Below are 19461 nucleotides of genomic sequence, written 5' to 3'. Positions count from 1 at the left end.
TGCAACCAAGCCACTGATCATTGAGTCCTGTTCCATTTAAAATACTAACAGATAATCACATTACATACAACATATATTTTGGTTTGCAGCTCCCACTGGAAAATAAACTATAGTTTATTATGGTTTAGTTGGAATTCCGTGTTGGAAATTCATTTTGCGTTTCAAAGGCGTTCATAACTTGTTTTGTCTAGTAAATTAATGAGGTCCAAAGCCTATGGAAAATATCATAGACATTAAGATGTTTTATTTCATAAGTTCGTCCCGCGATATCTTTGGTTTATATCTTTATCGACCAGATCGAAGCAAAAACATCAAAATCTATTCTATCGTGAATCAAAACTAGTTTGAAGGTATTGTTGATGAAAAAAACAAAATAAAAAAGTAACTAATATAAGATGCCCTCATTACGAAGGCCTTCGGGCCACTCATTTCCTCATCTCTGGCGATGCGAGTGCTCGAGGTGTTTCCGACCAATGGACAGCGACAAAAGGCCACCCCTAACGGTAGGATGTCCCTCTTTCCTGCACAACCTATTGGTTAAGGTGTCATTAATAAAGGTCACATAGGGAAACCATCTGACCGCCCATACATTTGCAAGTCGCATCAACATAATTGATGAGTTTTGCTCGAAGCAAGAGGCAGCGCCGACATTTGGCTTTCCTGGTGTCCTGTCCGCTGCTTCCGAGTGTGTGTGTTGCTGTGTGTTTGTGGCTCTCCCACGCTCACACAAGCTCCGACACACCTTAGTAAATTGGCTTATTTTGTCGACAGCTTAAGTCCGTTGGGTATTTATTGAAATTTAGTTGAAAATAGCCAAACACTTAAGTGTTTTGCCAATGGGGCCAATGCGAAGATAAATTAGTTATATACTAGTAAATATAGTTTTTATACATATGTAAACAATTATTTGAGTATGTTTATGCTTGGTCTTAGAAAAGGAACGCTTTAGAGGGCAAATTCATCTAGTAATGAACATAATATCTAACCAAAACATTTAATAAATGCTCTAATTTATTAAACAATTTTCACACGGTTTCGATGGTAAGAAAATATAAAAATGTTCGAAAAAAACCTTAACAAATGATGAGATTCAGAAAAATGATAAAGAGAGCCATGCCCATGTTCGAAGAGGCCGACGCCATCGAGGGCATGGCATTGTCCACCCTCGGAAGTTTCTTGCTGACCTCACACTTATGGTTCATTGCCCGGCCCATGCTATCAGCAGCAAAGGATCTCAGCTGCTTGGCCGACTCAATGCCGCACAGCATTGCCGCCCTGGTGTAGTAGCAGTCCAGGACATCGTTGTAGATCTGACAGAGTTTGGATTTATTCTGCGTCTCATACCAATCGGGTGGTGCCTCGCACTCGATCATGTCGGTGCGCATCTCTCGGATGCAGTTCTGGGACTCCAAGAGCCCAGCAAACCGCTTGCGTGGGCTGGCCTCACAGTCGGTGGCGCATACAACCTCCTTGAAGTAGTCCAGTCCATCGCTTAGCTTTGCATAGATATTGTCTGGGGCCAGTACACAGTTGCTGGTTGCAGCGTGAATGTTCCCGAGAACATCGCAGATCTCAGCGCACGAATCAACCATGGAGGCCTGGGCCAACAGCAGCACAATCCTCTCCGGACTGACCACATAGAGACGGGCAAGCTGCATCAGCACGGGGTTATCATCGCAGATACGAGTTGTCGATCCCGCTTCCCGGACAGCCTTAGGGTCCTTTGGCTCGTAGCCAGGCGGACAGGTCGAGCCACCCTTGCTAATGTTCTTGTTCGTGCCGGGCTTCGCTCCGTCCGCGGGCTTTGGCTGTTTTCCACTGGGAACTGCCGGAGCTGTCCCACCGCCGGGTCCCTTGTGCCGAGCCGAGTGCGGCTCTAGTCCATAGCGATGGAAGTACCAGGGAAACCAAATGGCCTGGCAGATGGGCAGTGGGATAAGCACCATCAGTAGCACAGTTGCCAGAAGTGTACCTTTCGATGTCATGGCTATCAAAATGCTCTAGTCTGTCAATGAGGCTCGCCTGACGTTTGACTGAAACGACAATTCTCCAAGTGAACTGGCCTGGGGTTCTTGATCCCACATTTCTAGTGAGTCAAAATATTGTACGAAAATTTCCAGCATGCACTCTTGGGCCCGATATTTTACTCATACAAAATGTTGGGGCTTTCCCGTGGTCGACCCGGTAACATTACCGGTTAACATTAATAGTAATAGTAGTAGAAGTACTACAGCAGTGACATTTGGGTCATACGTTCCTGAGACTCATAAAATATAACATGGGTTAGCAGTTTTCGTGGTTCCCCCCCCCCCCATTTTACTTATCCTTAACGAGCGAAGAAAGTGAGCCGGGGGTTGGCGAATTGTCGAAACGAGGTTTGTCCTGTAGTTAAAATTCTCAATAAGCTTATCATTAGTCTATGCATCGGGGATATCAGAGAGTGAGTTTTTATCATCAAAGGCAGTGTCGTTTTTTATTTGATTTTTTCCATTCTGTGCTGAATTATCATAGAAATGGCACAAAGCAACTGTTGTGACCATGACTGGCACAATAAATTGTGAAATTTAAAATGAAATCCTTGCATTTTATGCTGTCCACAGCTATGTACATATATATGTATATGTACCCGATTCTTTGTCCCCATCAAACGGACCTGGTTGAGGGGCGATTTCTTTATCAAAGCGCACACCTTGAAGGACGCGCACAGTTCTCTTCTTCTTTTACTTTTCTGTGAATTGTCAGGGATATGCCGAGTGAATTTTATTAGCACTCATAAGTTGTAAAGTGTATGGTAGGAACATAACAGGATGATTTCGCAGCTCCTTTTTCTTCAGACCCTTTCTCTCTGCAGTTGTCGCTGGAGCATACTTTTGTGCGTTTGCCGCACTTCATGTTAAACAGATTTTTATTGCACTTTTTTATTTGCTCTGTCTCCACCCTGCCTCCCAGCCACACTGCCTCATTGCCTCTCTGTCTCTGCGCCATCTCGCCACTATGAATTTTACTTTGTCGCTCATTTTCCTGCTGATTTTCCCGGCTCTTCCCGTTGTTGTTTTCTTTTTATTATTAAACATTTCGCTGCTGTAGGAAATGAAATATTTTTGCATATAAAAAACATTCGACTTCATGCTGTGACAATGTTTTCGCGCTGTTTATGCTGGGGTCGGTTTCGCTGGGGTCTCTGTCTCTGTCGGGGTACTTTTTTATTTTTATTTTATTTTATATTTCTGTTCATTTCCGGCACGTAATAAAATAACAAGGTAAATATGCAAAAGAGCAACAATTTAAATGCATCATAAATAAAAAGAAGATTCAGCCCAGAGCCGTTTCGTGTGCTCTCGTATCCTTCATTTAGTTGTGGTCCTCTCTTTCTGCTGTCATTACGCTCATCATCACTTCATCGGGCAGACGCAATCCAATCGCAGTCCACGTTGTTCCCGAATAACTTCATTAGGGGATTTCTGATCATTAATCTTTAGCTGAAGGCTTATAACAGATTGTCTTGTGTCCCAGCCAGGACCTATAACAATTAGTCGTTGCTGGTAGATTAGGGCGGAGGCCTCTTCTCAGAGTCTGCGTGTCCGTGTGCTTGGATGCTTGTGTGTGTGTTGTGGGCATTATCTAATCCAGTCAATGGCGAAATTATGTCATTAGGTTCGGCCATGTTCGAATTTGCCCAATGAACTGTGTTAAATTTTCTGACTAATTGCTTCTGTATGCGTATGTCCTGGCCAGGATGCTCTCGCCACAGTGTTGTAGCTGTTTGCTGCTCTGTTGCAAAAAAATATACAACAACAAAGAGCACAAAGCTGGAACATAAAAATTAATTGGTTTTTGATGGGCTGCCCAGGACAGGGAGAGCTGGCGATGGGAAAACGCTAGGAGATTGGACTTTATGAAACTGAATTTCTGTTGAGCTCAGACCAACGGCATGTTATGAAAAAAAGGTCCATAGTTGAAGGTTGGCCGGAGGAAATCCCCTTAGATTTATGACTGAAAATCTTCTGGAATTTGCAAGAAAAATGTGTAAAAAGTTTTTTTTCCCAAAAACATAGTAAACATATATGCATATCTGTTAAATTTTATGATACATCACTAAATCTAAAACATAAGTGTAGTGAACGTGGATATGCAATATAATCGCCCCTCGAATACTTCCATATTGACAAGCCTAAAATAAGAAAAACAATGCCACCAATGCTTCCAACTCAATGCTAATGCTTTTCTACCGATGGTATCGATACTAACAGATCGCCAACCATTAAAGATGGGCTTACATTGCCAACAAAAGTAGCATTTGCTATAATAGTTATGTAAGAATTGTTTCCAATGAAGCGTGCATAATGCACTGTAATTGATTAATTGAAATGAATCAATTAAATTATAATGGGATAGAATGGGTATTCCGCCCGATTCTCCTCCCCTCCACATTAAAAAAAGTCTCGCTTTTGATTCAGATTTCCGATGATCCGTTGGGTCAGGTCTGTCTGTAGGTTGAAACTTATTGCATTTTAAGTGCATAATTTTGCACATAATTTAATGCAATTAATTGAACATTAAAAATTGAACACCAAACAACAAAAATTAAACCAAATGGCTGGAAAATTGAACACAACCCAACAAAAAAAGAGCTCAGAGAAAGTCTCTCTCGCCCGCACGCACATAAGAATATCTATATGATTGTTTGTTTTCGTCGACGAGCATAATTAAAATGTCAAACACGCTATAAATCATTTTTCAGTTAATGTTAATGCACTTATACCCTAGAGTATGCTAAATTTTTAATTGCATTTTCATTAAAACCAACGAAAAATAAAAAAGTCGAGTGGCAAAGCAGAAATAACTTTAGCCCGAACAACTCCAGGGAAAATTCTCCTCTCCGCAAACTCTGTGTAACTACCGAGGGCTACCGACTGTTCTATAGCCAAAAACGAGTGAAAACAAAATCGAATAAAAATGGCACTTAATTTCGCTTAGAATGAACTTTTTAGCCACTCCCAGGTGCGGCTGCCTCAGCATGAAAAACTAATGAAAAAGGAGAAATAGCGGCAGTAGTATGAGTGGAGGATGAAGAGTAGGTGGTCCGTCTGCACGGGAAAATGGAAATTAGATTGCCTTGGCGCTTTGGTCGCCTCGGTCGCCTCGGTCGCCTTGGCCGCCGGCCCAGACAACAACTTGATACAACTTTTGCAGCACAGACCCAACTCCTTTGGCCCCAATGGACACACACCTGTCCAGGGGGAAACGGACTTCAAGTGCAGGCGTAACTAGTGCAAGTTGCCGCCAGTAATTATAAATTTACCTAAGGAATTACCCAAGCTCGTTGAGTAGCTAGCTGCCTACCTGGAGGGACTCGATCGGGACTGGGACTGGGACTGGGACAGGCTTCGGGTTATACAGTTAAAACTTCTAGGAGACAGGGCAAGTGCAACAAGCCGTGTTGCAAGATGAACAAGAGAGAACCCCACTAGCCGGGAACAAGTAATAATATTATTGATAGATTAGAGTGCGCCTCGAGTGGGTTTGTTTTTGATGTTGGGCCCCGAAACGGGGTTAAGCATTTTAGTGCCGAAGTTAACAAAGTTGATCTGGAAGTATGTTTGCACTGCAGTTGGCAGAGTGGCCGTTAAAAGGTAAAAGTATTTTAGATACTCGTTTCTGTTGGAGCACTGCGCGGAGGTTTGCTGAAGAGGTGCCTGAAGTGGTTAGTGCCAGACGTTGGAAGCTAATTAACCTACGAACAAAGAGAAGACTCTATGGAGTAACTTCTTGTTGGAGTACAGTATGCAATTGAAAATAAACAATATCGTAAAACATGTTTCGTCCTCATTATGAAGCAACATTCATCAGACACCAGAGAGTGTTTTTTTTTTTTAATAAATGCGTAAAAAATGTCGCCGTTGAATTGCAGCAAATTCTTTTACTTACTTTTCGAATTTTTAAGTCCCTTTTTGGAAATGAAAGCAGTATTGAAAGCTACAAATTGGAAGCAATTTTAACCATTTAAAACATAGAACATTTCCCGTAAAAGTTTCCTAGGCCCAACCTAAAGCTCACACGCACAAAAAATCGCAGCACCAAAGGAAATTCCACTTAGAATCGAATACGGATTCCGTTCTTGTCTGTTGAGGCCACACAGCTAGGCCACATGGATCAGTGCACAGGGCCAACACAGAAGTGAATGGTGTTAAGACCAAGCAAATCCTAAAATACTTTGAGCCAGGTCTTAGCACGGCCACGCAGTTTTGGGTTTTGCTTCCACTATCCCGAACTCATTTCGGCTCTGTTTCGCCTGTTCCACACTCAAATCCAAGGGTTTGTTTCTCCTTTCTTCGACCGGGTAATGAAAACGAAGAAAAAAGTTCAAGGACAGTTCAAAAAGGGGCGCGAAACACAATGAACTGCACAATGAAGAGTACTCCCACTTGGAAGTGTAAACGATTTTTGTTCTTTTTTCTCTAGGAAAATTAGGGGGACAGACTGGAGATCTAAAATCAAGTGTGTACTTTAAAAATGTAACTGGCGAGTAGTAGCATACAGTGTCACTTATGGATGTTATAAAAAAAAGGCCAGACTAAAATATATTTTTCTGATCCTTTAAGGAAATAAAAGGCCAGACAAGATATATTTTTCTGATATTTTAACAAACGATCTGAAGGTTGAAAGAATTGCACCCAAATTATTTACTTTTTGGGATATTTTTCGCGTAGCTATGTGGGTATCGATGCCGCTATGGAATGCGTCACTCGTTACGATACTTAAAAAATATTAAAAACGAGGGGGAACGTTGTGAGTTGCTGCGGACACCGCAACTCTACAGTTATACCCGATACTAAGTCAGTATGGCTCTCCTCCGGCAGACGGCGCTAATATTAAACGACACGACAAATAGTGCGTGCGAGCGAGACAGAAAATCAGTCTGAGCGTGACGTCGGGCGCTGCGTAGCCACTGAAAATTGTTTTTTTTTTCTTTTTGGCTATAAAAATTATCCGATCTGATCCAAATTCAGCATTCTAAAAGATATGGTCATTCTCTACGATTCTGCGTTTTTGGTTTTCTCGTATCTTTAAAATTGTGGATGCCACAGATTTTCGCCCTTTGTGGGGGCGGAAGTGGACGGGGCAAAGTTTTGAAATATTTTTGTAGCAGTGACATATCACAGAAGTCTGGATCCAAAACATCGTTGCTCTAGCTCTTATAGTCTTTGAGCATTAGGCGCTGAAGGGGACGGACAGACGGACGGACAGACGGAAAGACAGACATGGCTCAATCGTCTCGGCTATTGATGCTGATCAAGAATATATATACTTTATGGGGTCGGAAACGATTCCTTCTGGACGTTACACACATCCACTTTTACCACAAATCTAATATACCCCAATACACATTTTGAGTATCGGGTATAAAAAAAACTAATCAAATCAAGAAATAAATATTAGCATGGAATGTTTTATTGAAAATTTAATTTTATTTCAACCTTAAAATGTATCAAAAATATTAAAAACTTTTCAAACAAGGAATTTAATTTATTTTTTGGGATTAAATATTAATTTAATTACAAAATTTATCATCGGTTGTCAAACCCGTTTTAATTTGTACAATTAGGCATTAATATTTAATTATTAATTAATATATAATGTAATTGCATTCATCTCATCAGCAGATCATTTATGTTTCTGTCAAATGCGTTAATCTCGACATCAATTTGCTAGGCAATTGCCCTAGTCGAACACTTGATCATCCAAGGCAATTTCTAAGCCACAATTCTGCTTCCTCGCGCCTTCACTGAAACTTTTACCTAAATTACAATCACTTAGAACACTTTTAGCAGACATTATGCACTCGTTTTAGACTTCCGTCTAATTTACATGCTATTTAAATTATGTTGCTGCTGCTGCTGCTGCTGCTGCTGGCAGCCCGGACACTGCAAGGACCCGGCAGGCACCCAGGCACCCAACCAAAACCCGCACCCAATATATAAAGCAGCTTCATCAAAATGCCTGTCTGTCTGTCGCTCCCGTCCCGTCCTGTCCGTGGCATGCCCCATCCTTGGCGACCATGCCCATGGTTGCGATGCCGCTCAAACTTGCAGCAGCTGCCGCAGCTACTTTGTAAAAACTTTTGTATAGCATGCAGCGCCAGAGGAGCGCACAGGAAGGCGATTGGGGATGAAACCGGGGGAATGGCAGCTGGTTAGCTGCATCCTTGGCTCCAGCTCCTTCGACTAGCTTAGCATCTCCAACTGCATAAAATTTTGCCCAATATAATTTTAAAGAGCACACCCAAGTGGCCTTTGGCCCGACACACTGCTCTGCCCGTCCGTCCGACCCCACCTATGTGTATCCCTTACTTCTATCTGTCTGTAAGCTTCTGCAATAAAAATGAATTAAATGCAATGAAGCAGCATCCGAGCATCATCTTTCGTCCTTTCTCACAGCGTATCCTTGCGGCGCCTCGGGGCGCGCAAATTGTTGCAACAAAGTGGAAAGTGGAAAGCAAAAGCAGCAGCAGCAACTGGTGTCAGTTATTGTTGGGCTGGCTGGCAACTCCAGTCTCCGGGCACCCAGGTAGCGCCACTCAACCTCAACTGGAGTACATAGTTTGGAGGTAGGGCGGAGGGCAGTCATGGGACTACATAGATTCGTTAACGACCACGCCCATTCCGGTAAGAGCAGCCGCCTCTTGTTGCTGCATTTAATGGCAATTTGTAGTCGAAGGAAAAGTAGCAGCAGCAGCAGCAGCAGCAGCAGTAGCTCCATGCAAATTTGTGGCTTATAGTTTATCAAGCCAAGGTTCTCCATCTCTGGCACGCCTCGTATTACTGCAGTGGCACCTACGGTAGGAGTAATGCAGGGAGGACTCCTCCACCCATACCACAATCCGTCAGGCATTTCCAAATGCGTAAGTTTGCATAAAATGCGTAAATGCTTGGTTTATGTTCCTATGGGAATGGCAGAATGGCGGAATGGAATAGAGTGTTGCAGAGTCGAGTCGAGCAGAGAAGGAATATATTTTATAGAGGCAGCTTCTACTGTTGCGGCTTTTATGGTTTTTAAGTTGGCACAAATGCGTTAAGCGCCCATTGCGAAAAAAGACAGGCAGAGTGCAAGAGAGAGGCCAATTAAAAAGTTACCCTCGTACGTAGTCTGTTTTTCGATTAGGATGATAAATTGTTGAGCACAGACCATGGAGTGGAACAGGAACTGGTCGAATCTGTGGCGAATAGAGAATTGAGACTTATAGACTTATATAAACAAAAACTTGAACAATTTCACCGGCACCCATTGAAATGAATTCAAAACATAAGAGCGTTTAGATATGCCTTGTAGCTAATTATTATGGAAATACATATTAATAGAAAATATAAAGATACAACATCTTATTTCTAGTTGACTAAGAGTGGGATAATAATGGTGGTCTGCATAACAAGGGTTCAGAGTACCGGCATTAGTTTTGGGAATGCCTACAAGTTTGTCATGAAATCACTCAATTATGCAATGAACCATTTTTTAAATGCAACTCATCTTTTTTTGAACCTTCCTCGAAAAAAATATAAATATATGATTAGATAATAACAAATGTGGCCCCGGCTATTCCGTAGTTACTTTAAACTTTAAGGTAACTTAAAGAGAATGCTGGAGGGAAAGCTTAGCAGCGAACATTCGGCGTCGATCATTGAGGCTTAGTTTTCTACAAATTTTCTCTCAAGTAAAGCTAACAAAATCTTCTAAAAATAATAATTATAGTTTATTAATTGAACTCCTTTACTAATTCAATGTTGAGGTGAAAGAAAAGAAAAATCTCTTAAATATCAATATATAATTATCTTAAAAGCTGCTAAATATAATATTTAAAGCTTCACCGAGCTTCAGAACATATATCTTTTTTTTGGTGGAGAGTATCAATGGAAAGGTCAGCGCAGGGATACCCAAATTCTATCAGCTCGCGAAAATTTTTTTTTCCTTACTTTTCGTTTTTGTTTTTTGGTTTTCATAAAATAGAAGTAAAACACAGAAAAAAGTGCGTCCCACATGGCGTATGAAAGTTGGCAACTTGTTCGCGCGTTTTTTCCACCACTAAAGTAAGAAGTGAAATAAAAGGAAATGCAAAGACAGGAACCAGGGGAATTGATGTTGTTTCTGGAGCTGGAGGTTTCTGGAACTGAGACAAAACAGGAGAATGGAAATATTGCAGTGCGCTATGCAAATTCGTAGTTGTTGCTGGTTCTGGTGTACGTACTTTTTTCTTTGGCAAATCAAAGCCGAATGTCTGAGCGTAAGCGGAAAGCGGCTAAAGAAGCGGGCCACAGCCAGTCCCGTGATGTCCTGTTGCTTTGGGGAGAAGGAAACGTGAGGCATCTGCTCTCTAGCGCCGAGCACTTGCCACGCTCTGCCGTTTCTGCTCCTTCCCTTTCCTTTCGACGGCTTCTGCCATTATTTCTGCATGCTTCACATGGCGCCTCGTCCTGTGGGATTCTTTCAGCTTTTGTTTGCACATCCTTGTTGGTATTGTGTTTGCTGGAGCTCCAGCTCCTGCTCCAGCTCCTGTTCCTGTTAGCAGCTATTTGTTTGATTGTGGAAATATTTGCATACTAGTATAGTTTTTATTGGCACAACGTTGACACTGATAAGTTCCCCCCGGGCAATCCACAAGAAGTTGCTCCCTGTATTCGCATTCCCCTCCTGGCTGCATGAAATTAAATAAGAACAAAGGGGGCACAGGACTGCGAGGAGGCCACTTGAATATTAATTAATGCTTTTGGTTATTTCCCTCTGTGTCCCTAGCTCTGGCCCATCTCGGGTGCGTTGCAGCTCCTGTTTGCTTTTTATACCCGCTATTCAAAATGAGTATAGGGGTATATTCGATTTGTGGGGAGAAATGGAAGTGTTTCCGACCTCGTAAAGTATCTATATTCTTGATCAGCATCAATAGCCGAGCCGATTCAGTCATGTGCGTCTGTCAGTCCTTATAAGCGCCTAGATCTCAGAGACAATAAGAGATAGAAAAACAAAATTTTGGTTTAGACTACTGTGATACCGCCCTGTTACAAGTGTATTTCAAAATATTATTCGGCCCCGATTCGCTCCACAAGTGACGACTATTTGTGGCATGCACAATTTTGAAGATACGAGAAAACTTAAATCGCTGAGCAATATAGAATGACTATATCTACTAGATTGACGTATCTGGATCAGATCGCATTATTAATATAGCCAGAAGAAACAAATAAATTTTCAGTGGCCTACTCGTTCTGCCTGATTTTCTGTCTCTTTTTCACACACCCTTCGTCGTGCAATGTATGCGCCCATACTGACTGAGTATCGTGTATAAATGTAGAGTCGCGGTCGTAGCTGTGACTGACAACGCCCCCTAGCGTTTCTTTCTTTCTGATATTGCCCCTTTGGCCTTTGTCATTCGATTTGCATAATAAACATTTTGCCGGAATTCGACCAAAGGGAGTTTGCGTTCAATAAAAAATTATTGAATTTTAGCTTTCTTTGTATGAGACAACTAGGGGCCATTGTACAGTGTACAAACAATATTACTTGAAAGTGAATTTAAATTACTAAAATGTAATTATACGAAACATGCTTTTTACTGTGTTGCAATTCATCAGTCAACCATTTGACGCGAAAATATAAACAAGGCTTATACACAGTGCTGAATATATTTTTAAAAGCTTTTAAAAGTAAATTTAAAAAGTAAAGTGCTCGGTTGCTGAAAATACATAGACACAGAATTACAATCATTACATAATCAAGAATAGTAGAATTATGAGTTTACTTGAACAATGATTTGGTTATCATTATTCGTCCAGCTTCTAGCTCAGTTTCCAACAACAATCAGACATAATCTGATCCAATTCCGAGACCACAAAGAGTCCGAGCAAACAACCATTGAAATTGAATCGCTCTGGCTTAACATATACAAAACCGAAACGAAAAAAGCAAATAGGAGTAGAATGGGGAAAAAACGCAATCTGCGTCTTCCACACGCCCTAATAATAGGCAAAATGGCAGAGCGACAAACTGAGGAATGCAGCCAAAGGCAGCGCAGAAAAGAGTGTTGCCGTCTGCCTATGGCAGCAGCATGTGAAATGGAATTGAAAACAAGCTGAATGCACAAAAACTAAGGCGGAAGACGAGAGTGCTTCGACTAGACGATACCGACACTTACTTAGTGGAATACAAAATCGCTGGACAAAGGGTTAAAGGTGCAGTAATTCTAAGAAAAACTATCGCCATAATTTTACCAATGATATCACGCTATTTATTCAAGCTGCAATCGTGGTTTGTTTTATAAATTATTATGAATAGCCCTAAAACAGACATTCAGACAGAACATTTTTGTAAAAGGCCTATTTCTATTTCTGCCTATTTCCAAAGACAATACAATAACGATATACGGCATGAGGGCCAAAAAGGTCTTCTATGGTGTTCCTTGTGGAGGGTGCGCTCGGCTTCTCAATTCTCTTTTCACCAAAGCTTCGTTACTGACCGCGACTCGCGGCTACTCGGTTTCGTGGTTCAGCTTGTCGGGGCAGCAGAGTCGGTCCCCAAATCCTACAACGTGGGATCTTTCGGTCTGAAAATATGCAGCAACAAATTCAGTCTTTGGCCAATAGTTCAAATCGGAAAGCCCAATAAAAAAATAACAGATTGTATGTCATGGGCATGACGAGGCATAGTTTCTTCGAGACTGCGCCTCGGCAAAGACTGTATATTTTGTAGGATTGTGTGACGACTTAGCTACCCAAGGCATACTGAGGAACAGACGAAGCCGTGTAGCCACCAAAAAGCCTCTACCGAAAACTGAAATAAAATTTATTCTACTATACTATACTATATCGATATATACGATACTATATCTTGATAGTGTCTTGCATTGCAATTTCATGGTTTTCCTGAATCGAGCATACCATTGATATCTACGAGTACCGTGTAAGCCAACACACGTGCACACAGAGAGAGAAAAAAGAGAGAGTATTTCCCTTGTTTCCGGTGGGATTGTGATTTTGTGCGCCTCCGTGTCCATTCATTAGACGGCATTCAGTGAGGCATCGCATATCGTGTAGCGGCGTCAACGTCATTGCATATTTTGGCGAGCAAACAGAAGGCTACAGTTAGATTCAAAATCGTCGCCATATTCGGTTTCATTTACTCCTACTCTCCATGTGCGTCAGAGTGCTTGGTGGAACGTGTGTTGGTTCCCGAAACTCATTTCTGCGGAACGGTAGGCCTAATAAAATATTTATTCAACGCCCAAAACAGGTGCGAAATTTTAAATGCAAGCATTTGCTTTTTACACTTTTCCGTTTTCTGTTTCTGTTTCCGTAATGTAATGTAATTTTATTTATTTTTTGTTCAGCTCGGGTGTGGAAAGAACTACAATTTTCCTGTAACTGAGTTCATTTCACTTTGCGTTCATTTCGTTCAATTTACGTTGATACGAGTATGCATATGCAAGCATATGTGTACATATTGTATATAGCAATAGATGGGCAATGATTTCAGGTGCTCCAATCATTAATAAACGGCTGGGAGGGTGTACGGAGGGGCCTGACATGTGCCTGCCTACCGCTAATACGCGGATTGGAAACTCCCTTCCATTGGATATTTTTCCATTTATTATACTTTTGTGTGTCGAAATTGATGCTTGTCTTGCCCGAGGCCTGACTGCACGTGCATCGAAAATGAATTGAAAATATTCCAGCGTATTGTACATATTTGTTGGCTGTTTATTTTTCAGTTTTCCGTTTTGCAGTTCAGTAATAAGTTTCAAACTAATTGGGTCGTGGTCTCACTGTTTTGACAGCTCTAAATAAGTTGGAGAACTTTATCGAAATGTAATTAACTACAAATTGAATATTTGACACCTGCTAAATAGAGTTTCCTCATGTTACTACTCAGTTTTTGGCTGATAGACTATTGATATCCAGCGATATTTTCAATCAAAAGTATATAAAAAGTAAATAATCGTTTTCTAGTACATAACTCCACCCAAGTGCAACTAAAGCTAATTTTATGTTTATATTACTTGCCAGATTTCCCAGCCCGATATTTAGTCGTCATATCCTTAAATGTAAGACGTTCTTTCGCGCTTAATCGTTTGAGCTCAGTGTATTAATTCGAAACATCTCGAACTTTGATTAAATAACTTCAACAGCTATTAAATCTATGATCCCTTGATCACTTCATTGCTGAATTGCTCTCATCTCCCATCCTGGGATCACATCAAGCTGCAATTCGCTGCACTCTCCAGCGAGAGCGCACTTCACTTATCTTCCACTTTACACGCAACATCAACTTGTCTACTTGTCGCGCTGCATCTGTCCGCCCCGCCCCAAAGCGGAAAATTTGTTTATCTCCACAGATCTAACTATGCTAGGGTACATGGTCGCATTTGCTGCTCTCAAAAGGAAGGCCAACCCGAAAATGGGGAAATATTCGAATTCAGTGCTCGCCTCTGGCGTGTTGTTGTTCTGTTTTGGCTTTGATTTTGATTTATGTTGCAGTAAACACAGTCAGCAGGCAGCAGGCAGCTGAAGTAGAAGAAACAGCAGCCGCCGTGGAGCAGCACCGGCAACCCTCTTTTCTACTTACTTTGTCGCATCATTTCACCACAGACGACGCAAAACCACCGCCACACCGTCGCACCGTCGCACTGCCGCCAAACCCCAGCCAGATAACGCATGCCAACGCATTAAGGTTCTGATTTCTGGATACCCTTTCGAAGGGTATTACAACCACTCCCAGATATTTGCACAGCAGAAATTTAAAAGCATTTACAGATATAGTAGTGTCCTTCCCAAAGTTTCTATCTAATCGAGTCGCTCAATGGGTTATCCTTTTAGTCGAGCAGCAAGTGTATTTCGACATTCGGGTCGATGAAACCTAACGTTCCTTCTAGTTTTTTTTGGTCTCTTTTTGTGCTTGTTCAGGCGACAAGAGAAAATGCTGGCCTTCTCGAATCTTCTCACATAATTGTGGTGTAGGGCTGCGGTGGGTGAAAGCCCAACAGAGGGAAAAAGCATTCGTGAATATAGAGAAAGTACACACGAGTGGAGTGTGAGTTTGGCATTCGCATTCGCATTCGCATTGTGAGTGTTTACGCCTTATAAAAGGCAACATTTTCAGAGTGAGAGACGAACTGCGTCGGCCACATTAGAATCTAGTTTGGCTCTTGGCAACGCGACAAACTTGCTTTTACCCCAACTCGAAACTCGAAGAAAAATCTACTTTTATACGAGTATGTACGAGTATGTAAAAAAAAGAAACGCGTTACGCTTTGTTTGACTTAAATTTATGTTGATGCTTATTTTTACGTCAGCTGCATATTTGGCAAGCTCTGCGCTGGCATGACTCATGAGGAAGTGCTTGGGCCTGGGCCTGGGTCTGGGCTTGGGCCTGGCAGACACTGTCTGGATTGTCTGTCTGGTCTTTGTGGCAGTGCCACTCTCTCCGGCAAATGTTTTAATTCCTCTGGCTCGACACAATAATTTACACACTTCCAGCTGTTTGCTCGTCCATACAATTTTTATTTGACTTGCCTTCTCGCCGATAATTATGCTCGTATATTTTATGGAGTCGCTTATTAAAATTTATATGACATTTTGTTAGTTTGTTGCTCTGTCTGTATGATTCATAGATCTTTTTTACTGCCAGTTTGGGTGAATGTCTCTTTTTCCTCATTGACTTGTAGTTTTTTGGTATTTATGTTGGTATGTACATATGTGCTTTTCCTTCTTTAACATATGACCATCAAAGTTGATTGCATACTTTCTGGACGAAAACACCGCAAAGTATGCACTAAATTTATGTTCTATTCAGTAGATACGTTTTTTATTATTATTTCTATTATTCTATCAACGAGGTCGCAAAAATAGATATGAAACACTGGCCATAACTTTGCTCTCTTCTATATTTTAGTGATTTTTATGAGGTTTGCGACTTGGTAATTAGCAATAATCCTATCATTCCCTTCATGCAATTATTCATGAATTATTAAAACTTTTTATTCAATATTTTTTAAGATATCTTTAACTTTATCAATTTCACAAAGTTTGGTTTTTGTCAGGTATACATATATTTTCCTAATTGTTACAAGCTTTTTATCTAAATTATGTGAGTTTTTCGGTTTCAAAACCACCAATCCAATGCTGTAGCCTAACCCCAGCCGAACAACAGCTTCCAGTATTAACTTCAGTAACTATATAGTTTAAAAAAATAACTAACAGGAGCTTCGCACCGAAGCGGCTAAGGAGTTACCTTTGGCGAGGTGTGCAACAGAGATTGAAGGACAGAACTCGAAATTAAAACCGAAAAATAAATGAAAAACCATAGCCATAAAGAAGTAAAGCGGGATGAAAATTTCTAAAGGGAATTTCCTATTAGCCCACGTATGCCAGAGCCGAAGACCGACCAACACCTGTCCCGGTTCTTGCAGTGCAACAAAAAGAATTTGAAGTTCAGTTTTGGAATCTGAATCAGAGTTGGGGTCTGGCTTGGGGTCTGTCAGTGTGGGGGATTGGTGATGTGTGATGGCCGAAGTGAAAAGCCAGCATGCCAAACTGACTGACAAAACCTCAACATGCCACTAAAAGCATAATCATGCACTTAACTAAAGCCCAGCCAAAGGAAGTTGTAACTGTCTGGTGGAGGAGAAGGAGAGCTGTAGCTGCAGGTGGTGCTTTCGGTGCTCTCTGTGGCTTCGGGTGGGTGGTTAAGGTGATACAGGTTACGCACGTAGAACTTAAGTCATCATCATATAAATAAAAATTTATGACTTTAAATGTGTTTGTGCGTGAGTTTGTTCGTTTGTTTGGCTGTGTGTCATGTGGTTGCTGGTGTGCGGTGTACCCCAAAGTCATGCCACAGAGCTGGGTAGTTGGAGTAGGGGACGGTGCTGGCGGTGCGGCGAATACTACATGCGTGACTTTATTTGCACTTGCATCTGTTGAAAGCTTCATTTTATATTCGTGTGATAAGCAGGTGGGGACAGACGCATAGAAAGTGTTATGTAAGCATCCTGTTGGGAAACTGTTCCCATCCGAAATGGGAACATACACGTTTATACCTAATATTTTTAGATTTTTGTAATTTTTCCTGGACTAATAAAAATGTAACCTTCTGTTACCTAATTGTTATACCTAATGTATTATACCTAATAATACATATGATATTATGTATAATGTATATAAATCGATGGTAAAAGTTCATCATTTAAAAGAAAAAATATTGCCAATAGCATCACTTATCGGACTATTTAGTAATTTATTTATTTAGTAATTTAGTAGTAGTATTTAGTAATTTCAAAATATGAGACTATGTCGCGATCTCGCTAACCATGCTATAGAGTCTCTGTAAAACATGGTGCTTTGATCTTTGATTAGGATTAATAATAATCTCTGAAACTAATTGTTAGCTGAATAGGTATACATCCAACAAACTTAGTAAGAATCCTCCTCCCCCCGTTACTAAAGATTCGACAGGTTTTTCAATATATTTACCAATCTTTAGAGAACAGTTTTATAAGGCATTTCGAAAGCTTTTTTCCACGAAATTAATTATTTAAGTTTAACGCTCAAAGTAAAAATGACACTAAATGATGACGGATCATTTGCTAATTCCTAATTCTAGTGCGTTGAGTTTGAATGCATAAGCCCTTAAGAGGTCCTAGTGACGTATAGTATTCATGGCAAACATCTTGACTCTGTGAGAATTGCCGCACAATTATGACAAGCGACAGCTTTTACTTTCTTCTACTTAAACGTATCCCCAAATTTAAATTTCAGTTCCGCGGTGGGGGAGGGTTGGTAATGCGAGAAACTAACAAGCGAAAGCGGCTTGCCTAGCTACTTTTCAAGTTAAAGTTATTATCCCGAGGCAGCGCCACTTGCAAGACTCGTCCGCCTGCTGGCGCCTGTCCCTCGCCAGACTTGACAAAACTCGGCAGACTTTTGAATAAATTTTCAATCTCCATCTCCGGGACAACGAGTAGAAGGGCGACAGCAGGAGGGAGCAACAACAGGGACAATCAGCATTATGAATATGTAGCTACATCCTCCTGAATGTATCTGCCTGTTGTTGGTGCTGTTGGTGTTGCTGTTTGCTAAGTGAAAAGCCAAAGCCAAGTTGCGCCTGGAACATTTTTAAAAGCCGCTTTACGTCTCCTCTAAGAAGCCAACTTTCTTGATTTTTTTTTAAATATTTTTTTTCTAAAGAAAACTTTCTACCAGCTTCAGCCAACAAAAAAACTACCCGAAAATGAATAGAAAGTTCTTTGGCTTTCGTGCACTTTTTTTGGCTCGACGTTTTCTGTTAAATGCTTTTAGCCGCTTTTTGTTGCGAACTTTTGCGACCAACGATACGCTTGAAATGGCATACAATTCTCTTGCTTGTAGAAATATGATTTTATATTTCTTAGCCTAGAATGAGCTATGCCAAATAATTAAGCCACTAAGCATCTGATAACAAATATCCAATTAAACGTTGCACAATTAAACCTAATGTATCTTTGTGTGTCTCTGTGTGTGCAAGGGCTAATCAGGAGGAGGACGAGAACGAAGTGCGACCATTTCTCTTTGTGGCCAACCGCCATTAACGTTTATTACACCCACCAAGTGCCAGCAAAAACCAAAGAGCACAGGAACAGGGAAAACCAAAAAAAAGACAACAGTATAAAGAAACAATGGGCGAAAAAAATATAATTAAAAATAAACATTACGCGGCGACAGAGAATGGAAGGAAAAATGTTACACAAATCCAAGAAACGAAGGAAAAAAAGAAAGGAAAAAAATGAAAAGACAAAGGAAAAGGAAAAAAGCAGCCAGCAAAGGCAAAGAAATGTGTAATAAAATGAGAGTAGCAGCCAGGTGAAAATTGCATTAGTCTGAAGAGCAGAGAAAAGTGGAGTTTCCCAAGAAAATTGAGGGTGCTTGGTTGCCTTCCACAGCAGCATTTTAGGCGCTTAATTGAGCGTTTTAGTTATGCTAATTGTTTGGGGGGCAACAACTGCAAGTAAGCCAGGAAAATGGCCAACTGAGGGATGTCCTTTTTCTGGGTGGCCGCTTGATGGCTCCAGCTCGCATTTATTGTGTGTCATTTGTTATAAGTGAAATGCCTGGGATCATTAAGGGTGCTGGCCGGGTGGGCGTGAGGCGTTGACGAATGCATACTAATTAATTATTTTATTGTATGGAAGAATGAGCAAATTGGAAATGGAATACCGGACCACTCTTGTTATGAAAACAGAAGATTTGTGTAAGAACTAATTTGTTGAAAAGAAAGTGTACACAGATTATTATTATAAGAGATCAAATTATTAATCTATACATTTTCCATTGAGTTACGGATATGCTTCTCAGCCATTATATTATTATTTTAATATGTATTATGAAGTAACCATCTACTTACTTTCCTTCAATTTGTATCCCAAATTTTTCAACAAACCTAATTAAA

At 40.9% G+C, this 19461-nt stretch overlaps 1 protein-coding gene across 1 annotated transcript; it reads right to left on the bottom strand.

Moving 5' to 3' along the window:
• Positions 1-1009: 1009 nt before the first annotated feature.
• LOC6598131 lies at positions 1010-2177 on the bottom strand. The gene has a single exon (XM_002023251.2). It carries the CDS (start codon positions 1983-1985, stop codon positions 1074-1076), a length of 912 nt encoding a protein of 303 aa, XP_002023287.1. The 5' UTR covers positions 1986-2177; the 3' UTR covers positions 1010-1073.
• Between the last annotated feature and the right edge of the window lie 17284 nt (positions 2178-19461).

This window comes from Drosophila persimilis, unplaced genomic scaffold, assembly GCF_003286085.1.
Source record: "Drosophila persimilis strain 14011-0111.01,24,50 unplaced genomic scaffold, DperRS2 tig00000124-arrow-pilon, whole genome shotgun sequence".
In the NCBI taxonomy this organism is placed as follows: domain Eukaryota; kingdom Metazoa; phylum Arthropoda; class Insecta; order Diptera; family Drosophilidae; genus Drosophila; species Drosophila persimilis.
This window is presented reverse-complemented; position numbering and strand designations above follow the sequence as displayed.